The sequence below is a fragment of the Myotis lucifugus genome, unplaced genomic scaffold (assembly GCF_000147115.1).
Source record: "Myotis lucifugus unplaced genomic scaffold, Myoluc2.0 scaffold_1099, whole genome shotgun sequence".
Lineage (NCBI taxonomy): Eukaryota > Metazoa > Chordata > Mammalia > Chiroptera > Vespertilionidae > Myotis > Myotis lucifugus.
The window spans coordinates 83,589-93,334 of record NW_005872147.1 but is presented as its reverse complement, the minus strand read 5'-3'; the positions used below and the strand labels follow the sequence as shown (position 1 = coordinate 93,334).

The 9,746-nt window shown below is 50.1% G+C and overlaps 1 protein-coding gene across 4 annotated transcripts in view; it reads left to right on the top strand.

Moving 5' to 3' along the window:
* Positions 1-8,978: 8,978 nt before the first annotated feature.
* The window catches only part of ATP13A2 (ATPase 13A2), a 17,389-nt gene continuing 16,621 nt past the window's right edge, over positions 8,979-9,746 (top strand). For 3 of the 4 annotated variants that reach the window (XM_006107314.3, XM_006107316.3, XM_006107313.3), the window contains exon 1: positions 8,980-9,150. In XM_006107314.3, the coding sequence (XP_006107376.1) occupies positions 9,141-9,150 (10 nt within the window). In that variant the 5' untranslated portion in view covers positions 8,980-9,140. Of the gene's footprint in view, positions 9,151-9,746 lie in introns of all 4 variants that reach the window. The other variant, XM_023748053.1, reaches the window with a different exon arrangement.

The following is a 9,746-nucleotide window of genomic DNA, read 5'->3' as shown; positions in this document are numbered from 1 at the left end:
TGTTATTCTACTTTATTAACCAAAAAGCAAGCCTATTCCTTTTACTCGAATGTGAAGGTGCCAGGAGGAGGAGCCTCTGGGGGTGGGGGGGGTGCAGAGGAATGTGAAGGTGCCAGGAGGAGGAGCCTCTGGGGGTGGGGGGGGTACAGTGGTCCAAGCATGAAGCTGGTGTCATGCAGGACCTGGGGCTCCTCCCAGCTTTGCCATTCACCAGCTGGACAGCCTTGGGCAAGTTCCTTCTCTTTGCTACTCCATGTACCCATCTGTAAAATGGGAGTCACTTGTGTCTACCTCACCCTCCTAGCACTTACTGAGTGCTCAGTAAATGTTAGCTTATTATACAGCGTCCCAATATCTACTTTCAGTATTAGAATTATTTAAAACCAAATCTTGGTCTTTTTTTTTTTTAATATGTTTTTATGGATTTGAGAGAGAGAAAGGGAGAGGGATAGCTGAGAAACATCAATCGACTGCCTCCCACATGCGCCACCCGGCCCCACCCCCACCCCACCCCACCCCCGCCACTGGGGATAGAGCATGTGCCCTGACCGGGAATTGAACGGGTGACCTCCTGGTTTATAGGTCAATGCTCAACCACTGAGCAACACTGGCTGGGCTTGGTGAGTCTTTTTTATCTCATTGAGGCAAGGTTTGAGATTCCTCCAGCCTGGAGCAGTGACCCAGATCACTGTGTTAGTCCCATAAATGGCCTCAAGGGACCTCTCATGGCAAGCATGCATTCCCACAGTTGCTGCTGGGATTCTGACACTGCAAGAGTAGTAACACTCATTGAAAACAGTGCACAAATAGGTCAAGTAAAAAGTGGAAGCCCCCCCTTCCCCCCAACTGCCCAAGTCCCGCATCCCCTATTGACAGTTAATATATTAATTTCCTTCCAGATCTTTATGTCAGTACACGTGTGGCATACATAAACTTCTCGTCAAAAACAGTACAATACAATCTGTTAGCAGCTTTCTATTTTTCCTTTTTTTTTATTGTAAAACAAAATTTACCATCTTAGCCATTTTAAGTGTATGGTTCCGTGGTGTGAAGTACACTTACATTATTGTGCAACCATCACCACCGCCCAAAACTGAAACTGTCCCTATTAAACAATAACTCCCCATTCCCATCCCCCAGCTCCTGGCAACCATCTTCTACTTTCTACTTTCTGTTTCTGACTTACCTCACACAACTGCAGTCGTACAGTAATTGTCTTTTTGTGACACATTTTCGTTAGCATAACGTTCTCAAGGTTCGTTCATGTTGTAGCATGTGTCAGAATTCCCTCTGGACGAGAGGGGGCTCTATGGAGAGTAACCTCACAGGGCGATCTGATCATTTATTCCTAACAGGGCTGATCGCCCCGGGCATGTAACTTTGCCTTAAGCAGGCCCTGACCATGTTCCTGTGCACCCTGTGAATACACCTTCGAAATGCCCCCTTTCAAACCCCTTCTTCGAAAGGGTGGCCACCCTCGGAAGAACACAGTCTGAACGCTCCTGGAATCGATGCCCATCTTGCTCTTTCCCACCTTTGAGTGATCTTACATGCTCCTTAATCAGATGCAGAGAAGAAACTGCAAACTGTTATTCTCCGAAGCCTTTATCTGTCCGCTGAGGTCTTCTTTCCAGGTGCTTCTTCTGTTTGACTCAATTTTTTTTTTTTAATTCTCTACAGGTTTGGACATACTTACATGGACACTTTCCCTTTTAAGGCTGAATAATATCCCATGGTATGTATGTGTCACATTTTGTTCATCCAGTGATGGATGTGTGTGTATAGAATGTATTTTCTACCTTAGCCTTTCTAACCGCCGGCTAAGTGCTCTGTGGTATAGATGCACCATACTTATTTCATCATCTTCCCTGCTGTTTCATGTCGGATAGACCCTGTTTTCACTCTTAGGAAAATCCAGAGGCGACTTTTTACGTTGTAGCAGTGAGGAAACCAAGGCTGCTTGTGTCGTGAGGCAGGCAGCGAAGAATGTCTGACTCACTGAGAATGACCCTAATGAGCACTCTGGCCTTTAGCTTTGCACACCAGGCGCCTTCAGCGTGGTGTGGCCAGCAAGCTTTGTGGTTGCGTTTCTGGCTTTTTAAAGGGAAGATTCGAAAGCACTACTCTCCGACATCCCCAGAGTGACATGCTGGTGCAAAGATGGACGAGATTTGCTCCCTGCCACCTAGGAGCCAAGGTCACTAGGAAAAAAGGAACAAGCATTGATCTGGCATTTTATTTTTTTATTTTTTTTTAAATATATTTTATTGATTTTTTACAGAGAGGAAGGGAGAGAGATAGAGAGTTAGAAACATCGATGAGAGAGAAACATCGATCAGCTGCCTCCTGCACATCCCCCACTGGGGATGTGCCCGCAACCCAGGTACATGCCCTTGACCGGAATCAAACCTGGGACCTTTCAGTCCGCAAGCCGACGCTCTATCCACTGAGCCAAACCGGTTTCGGCTTGAACTGGCATTTTAGAGAACAGGGTCTTTGCCCTTAAGTGTAGCATCTCAGAATTCTTGGCCACCTCAGTAAGAACCCACAGCACACAGTCCTCTGGTGTTTAAGCTCAAAATTCAGAAGAGAACTGAAAACAACTCAGGCAGACCCCCAGGCCACGTGCGCGGAGGGCAGTAGGACAAAAGCTGCACCTTACTGGTTGCTGTCAGCCTGGGAAGGTCACGCTCCTTGGATTTATGGAAAATGTGACTTTGCTTCTAAGCTCTAGGTCTGTGGGGAAAGATAGGTTTTTCTCATGAATGACTGAATGGCTTGTACAGACGACTTCTGCAACCCCAGCGACTGGTAAGAGGCAGGGTGTGGTAGGGAGCTGCCACTTCACATCAGCTTCATCGGGCATCAAGTTTGCCAGTGTAGTTCACTCTCGCTCTATTTAAACTCCAGCTAAATTGGGCTGTGTTATCCACTGAGAGTTTAATTTACTGCTTTGTTAACTGTTCACTGGGTAGCAGACAGCAGGCAGATGTTCTATGTCAGCAGTCACAAGACTTTCCTAATAAAACTGCAGACCAGCCCTGACCTGTTTGGCTCAGTGGATAGAGCGTCGGCCTGCAGACTCAAGGGTCCTGGGTTCGATTCCAGTCAAGGGCATGTACCTCGGTTGCGGGCACATCCCCAGTGGGGGGTGTGCGGGAGGCAGCTAATCGATGTTTCTCTCTCATCAATGTTTCTAACTCTCTATCCCTCTCCCTTCCTCTCTGTAAAAAATCAATTAAAAAAAAACAAAAAACTGCAGACCTGACCAGGGACAGTGTTGTACGCTTGATGCTACTTCTGTGTCCTGACTGTGCAGACAATCGACCTCCACGCAAAATAATATTGTGGGGTGCTTCGAGTTTCTCTCAGACCAAAGCCAGACATCTCTTCCTAACCAGCTTTTGGGAGTTCATTGAATTTCTGTGCCTTTCCCCATAAAATGGGAATGGATAGCATTCACCTCTCAGAACTGTGGTTGTAGTCTAGGTAAGAATAAATGTGGCCCTGGGTGGGTTGCTCAGTTGGTTAGAGCGTCCCCCTGATACGCCAGGGTTGTGCGTTCAGTCCCCAGTCAGCGCACATACAAGAGTCAACCAAGGCTGCATAAAAAAGTGGAACAATACATCAATGTTTCTCTCTCTCCCTTCCTCTCTCTGAGATTAATTTTTTAAATTGTTTTAAGAATAAATGTAAATTCTCACAAAACAAAAGTAAATATGTGAGGTGTTGGACGTGTTAACTCGATTGGGGGAATCCTTTCACCATGTGTGGGTCTATCAAATCATGTCATACACTTTAAACAGCTTACAGTTTTGTCAATTATACCTCAATAAAGCTGAAAATTTGTTTAAATAAATAAATACTTAAAATATATAAATAAATACTTAATATATATTCATTTTCCCCAAAAAATGTGAAAAGCATCTCACTTGCAGTAGAGCAAATGCCCCATAAACTCAGTTGAGCGATTTGCCTCTAATACCTACCGTGTGAAAGGCCACCTGCTGGAGGCTGCAGGGACTACAGTGATCCATTCCCAGCCCTCTGGACTCATGGTCGGCAAACCACGGCTCACGAGCCACATACAGCTCTTTGGCCCCTTGAGTGTGGCTCTTCCACAAAATACCACATGCGGGCGCCCACGTACAGTGCAATTGAAACTTTGTGGCCCATGCGCAGAAGTCAGTATTTTGTGGAAGAGCCGGTATTTTGTGGAAGAGCCACACTCAAGGAGCGGAAGTGCCACATGTGGCTTCGAGCCGCAGTTTGCCGACCACTGGTCTGGTGTATTTCTGGCATGACTGGCCAGAGCTAGAGATGTCCTGTCCAAAGGATGGTTTTGCTGTGAAGGCTAATGCTGCTCATTTTCCAGCTCACACGTCGCCGGACTGCTCAGTACAAGGAGGAAGTGCCGCCGACTGACCCTGGATTCTCTTTGGCCCCTTTTTCTCCCCGGTGCCCAGGAAACTCCTAGCCAAACTGCTGAAACTCCCCTTTGTCTAGACAGCCAGAATCTTGTCATGGGGTTTGTCACTAGATAAGAAAATCCCTTTTGTTGCAATCATTTAGTGAAATCTCGAAAAATAGAGAAGTGAGGCAATGCTCTAGAATAAACCAGTCCAAATGAGCGACTTCTCAAGCCTTTTGCCAGGCATACTCTGTCCTTCCTGTGAGCCCCCAAGAGAGCAGCAGCCCTGGGAAGAAGCCTCCATCTCCAGCATCCTGACCCACAGGTGACAGGAGCCCAGCCCGCAGACCGCCCAGTGACCACACCACAGTGAGAGCCACTTCCCCAAAGGTAAACTTGGACAGAAAGCAGGGCCTCCCACTTCCGCTGTGGTTTGGAAGGAAGCTTCCTCTGGCCTCTGGCCTCGTCAAGGTGATGGGCAAAGGGGCAGGTCCTTCCCAGATGGCTCAGAGGATGGAGCCTCTTCAATGCCAACACGAAGAGTGAGGGGACCAGACTTGCAATGCAGTCCCCAAACCCCCTCTCTTATGAAGCTTCTAGCCCAGTGCCAGGATCCAAAGAAAGTCACTGGCTCTATCAAGCACCTGCCACCTCATTTCATTCTCTCGGCAGCTTTCATTTTACCAATGAGGAGAGAGGCTCAGAGAGGGAAAGTGACTTTTTCAAGCTCACACAGCTAGGAAGCAACTGATGCACATCCAGACCCAGGTCTCTCTGGTGCCAGAGCCCAGCCCCTGGCCACAGTACCACACTGTCTCTTGGCAAGGCCATCTGAACAAGCCTATTTCTAAACCCAGCATCCTGCCTGCCATGGGGATCTGGGTTCCCCTGCTTAAGTAAGTGGGCTGCCAGGGATTGGGCTAAGCCCTGAGGGAGAAAGTGGGGACTCTGAGAAAGTAAGTCCTCTGCCCTCACTGGAAATGTCATCTGCAAATGAACAGGTCTTCTCACCTGAACTGGGTGAGGCCAGTTTAAACCATTCCCCTGGTGGCCAACCTGCTCCACCAGCAGCCGCGCCAGCTCAGTAAATGGCTCCACTATTCCCAGGCTATACAGGCCAATACTCTGAGGGGCATCTTTGATTCCACACATTCCTGTGCCTCCACACCCGTCCATCAGCAAATGCTGCCAGCATTTACTCCTTTACCAAATGTATTTACTGGCCCAGCTGGCATGACTCAATGATTGAGTGTCGACCTAAGAACCAGGAGGTCACAGTTCGATTCCCAGCCAGGGCACATGTCCGGGTTGTGGACTTGAGGGGTGTGCAGGAGGCAGCCAATCAATGATTCTCTCTCAGTATTGATGTTTCTATCTCTCCCTCTCCCTTCCTCTCTGAAATCAATAAAAATATTTTTAAATAATAATTATCTATATATATAAAAGGCTAATATGCAGTGTCCTCACGGGAGTTTGATCGGGAGACCGGGAGTTTGGTCACTCGCTATGACATGCACTGACCACCAGGGAGTAGCATGGAATGAAGGAAGGCCCCAGCCGGCAGCCGGGGAAGGGAGGCCCCAGCTGGCAGCCGGAAGGCCCGATCAGTCCTGATTGCTGGCCAGGCCTAGGGTCCCTACCCATGCACGAATTTCGTGCACCTGGCCTCTAGTCTATATATATATATATATAGCTAATATGCTAAGTGTCCATCCAACCGGTCACTATGACGCACACTGACCATCACAGAGCAGACACTCAGTGCAGGAGCTGCCATGATGCGCACTGGCCATTTACAAAGAAATGGCACCACGGACCTGGCGCTGACAAACCAACACTCAGCTTCCCCCAAGTAGCACATAGGCCCTGCCACCACCCCAGAGTGACAGCCCACCAAATCACAGCCAACACTGCCGAGACCTCATGGCACAAAATGCGGCCCACAGCCCAGCCCAGCCCAGAAAAGGTCACTGTGGGCGCCAAGTAATGATGTCACATAGCAACACCCGGCTTCCTCTCCCTAGCAACTAGTCTCCTTGGAGTTTCTTCAGCCCAGGAACACAACTTGCTTTATAGCCAGGTGGAAACATTTTACACTTTAACCAAACGTCTGTGAAGCGTTTTCCCATGCATCATCTCATTTGATCCTCACAGAAGTCCTGGAGTAGGTAGATAGGAGACGCAGTAGAATCCTGTTTTCTTTTCATTAGCCAGAAAACGGAGATTTAGAAAGTTTAGAAACTTGACCCGACTGAAAAGAAGTAAGAAATGGTGAGCCTTGAAAATGACTTCAGGTTTTCTCACTGGGCAGAATATAGTCAAACACTGCTGCAGTTAAATATTTTACCCTTTGTTCTCCCTGTGTGATCTACAATAATAATCTGCTTCGTATCGATATTTACTGCTGTGTTGCTGACAATTACCTGAAAGAGAAGTTGGGGTGCTTCACTGGGCTGGAAAAAGTTCAGCTAAATCAAAAAGCAGGTCTAATTAAGCAAGTTTATTCTATATCTATAAAAGGCTAAGTTGACTCGCGCATGCGCAATACATATAAAGCTCTCACTGGCGCCAATCGCACACGTGTGTTTCGATCTGTCATTGTCAATTGTGAATTTGGTTGACACTTCTATTATAGAGAAAGGGAAAATAGTGATATTAAAATATTTCTTCTAATTTCCTTTCAGTGTGCACGAATCTGTGGACCAGGACACTAGTAGTAACATAAAATAATAAAATAATAAAAAATAAAAACCAAATGTATTTCCTGAGTCTTCAGAATGTATCAGGTACAGTCAAGGACTTCCCTGCTGCCCTTTCTGCAGTCTGTCCCCCACCATTACTCTCTATCACAGCTCTGTCTCCTTCCAGCTCTTTCTGAAATAGGTTATTGTGGGAGTTTTCCTAGGCTTACCTGTGGCTACTCATGTGTTTTATCATCCTCACATTCCCAGCTCTGAGAACAGTGCCCAGCACTCCAGAAATTCATACTGGGTGAATGACGATAGCTAGGCCCACTCCTATCCTTAGCCCTAACCTGATCCTTCCCTGGTTTGCCCCAGAGTCTGGGGTCTCTGACCCACCCTCCACCTTTGGAGCTCCTTAGTCCAGAGGCCTCTGTGTCTAGAACACTGTGTCTGTGCCTGTCACTGTGGGGCAATGAGATGAATGTTGCATATAAGTATGAGGTCTCTGGTTCCTTTCAGGGGCCTTCATGCATCCCACCTGTGCAGGTGTGTCTGTGGGTCATGTCATGAGGCTTCTGGGGTCTGGATTATGCCTTGGATGTTTCTCTGGCATTTTAGAGGCCTCCTGTGCATCCTCACAGAGTGTTCCTGTGTCCACACATATCTCTGTGAGGCATTTCTGACCATGTTGCCCTGGGCAGGTGTATCTTCCTTCTTTGCCATGTACAAAGCAGTGCCAGGCACTGTTCTGAGTGCTTTACATGCTTTTTCTCATGTGATCCTCATAACTCTATGAAGTAGGCATTGCTAATGTCATCGACGCCCTATATAGGTTAAGAAATGAGCCCCCCCACCCCCGCAAAAAAAAGAAATGAAGCCCAGAGAGGTTAACTGACTTGTCCAAGGTCACACAGCCTAGAAGATATTGAGGCCACCTTGAACCAGCATGCATAGTCCTTAACCACTGATGCAGCTGGGGCTGACTCCAAGTGTGCAGTGCGTGGTGAGTGGGTGGAGGTTAATATATCTGTACTAGGGGCCCAGTGCACGAATTCGTGAACCTTGAAAGGAACTGGGGGCCGCCAGGCTGCGATAGGCACAGGGGCGGGTCTCAGCCCATCCTCCATGCCCCCGCCCAGCCCCTCCCGCCACAGCCCCCCCTCCAGGAGCAGGGGGAGGTGGAGAAGCCCTCAGGGGTGATCAGGGCTCGCACCCACTGATGGCGCAGAGTGATCGGGACCGGCGCTGGGCACCGGCAGCGGGTCCGAGCAGGGCCAGCACCGGCAACAGGTGTGAGTGCCAGGCAGGACCGCGGTGCGCGGGGAGCCAAGAATTTTCAGTAACCACCAGAGGCTCTCCCCAATGACAGCAACCGGCGCCCCGCCTTGGTCTGGCACCCCCGCTCACGTGCTCCACCATCACGCTCCACCATGTTCTGCACACGCCCCCTGGTGGTCAGCGCACATCATAGCAACCGGTTGTTCCACTGTCCGGTCTATTTGCATATTAGCCTTTTATTATATAGGATTTCTTAGTGTCACACCACTGTGGATGTCAGTGTCACCAGTGTGAATCTGTGTTGTGTGTGTGTGTCTTGGGAGTCTATGTGTGTGTCTAAGGGTTATTGTGTCTTTATCTCTTAAATGTCACATCTCTTCTGTTTGTGAATTGGTGTGAGGGTTGTCGTGTACTTGTGTTTGTGTGTCCGTATGTTCGTGTGTCTCAGGGTTTTCCTATCTGATTTTCTCTGTGAGTGTGTGTCTGAGGGCTGAGGCGTCTCTATCTCTGCGCCTGCGTTGGAGGCGTCTCGGACTACAAGTCCCAACAGCCCCTGCGGCGCGACGGACCACGTTCGACCGCAGTGGGTGGGGCGGGACTTCAGAACACGACTGCGGCACCTTCCCAGGCGCCGACAGCTGCTAGCGCCCAGGCCGCCCGCCGCACTCCCGCCCTCCGCCTCGCACCCCCGCCGCGGGGCATCGCGACGCCCAGGCCCAGGCCACGGGCCGCAGTGCCGGGGCCGGCGATGAGCGCGAGGAACCAGCATGAGCGCAGGTGAGTGCGCGGCACAGGCCACCCAGGAACCGGGCGCAATCCCCGGGCTGCCCGTCGTCACAGTTGTCAGGGGGCGACATCCCACCGTGGCGTCGCGAACCAGGGGTGCGAGCTCGGGGGCGTCCCCCCGCCCACCCCCTCCCCCGTTGCAGATAGTCAGCCCTGGGGCCCTTCCCAGGGAGGCCAGGAGCCTGGAGATGGCGCCGCGCAGAGCCGTCCCCTCCCGCCTCCCTGCAGCCCTGGGAGAGGAAGCTCCCGGTGACGGGGCGCAGGGAAATGCTCCCGCTCCCACTGGCCTCGCTCCCGCGAGTGCGAGCGCTGGTCCAGGTGCGGGGGAGAGGCATGGAGGCTGCAGCATCCGGGGCCTCTGAGCAGTTTTTCTCTCTGCTGAAAAGATGAATGAAGCTGGAGAAGCCAAGGCTCAGAGTCTCTCGGTCAAAGGCACAAAAGCCACTCTTACACTCTGTCTTGTCCGCTGGATGAGGTGATCAACATCTAGGCTCAGAGGGCAGACATTCCATGGTAACATCTCAGGCTCGCCGGGCCCTTCGTGTCTAAGAACAATATGAATACCCGCCTGCTTAGAATGGGGGCCC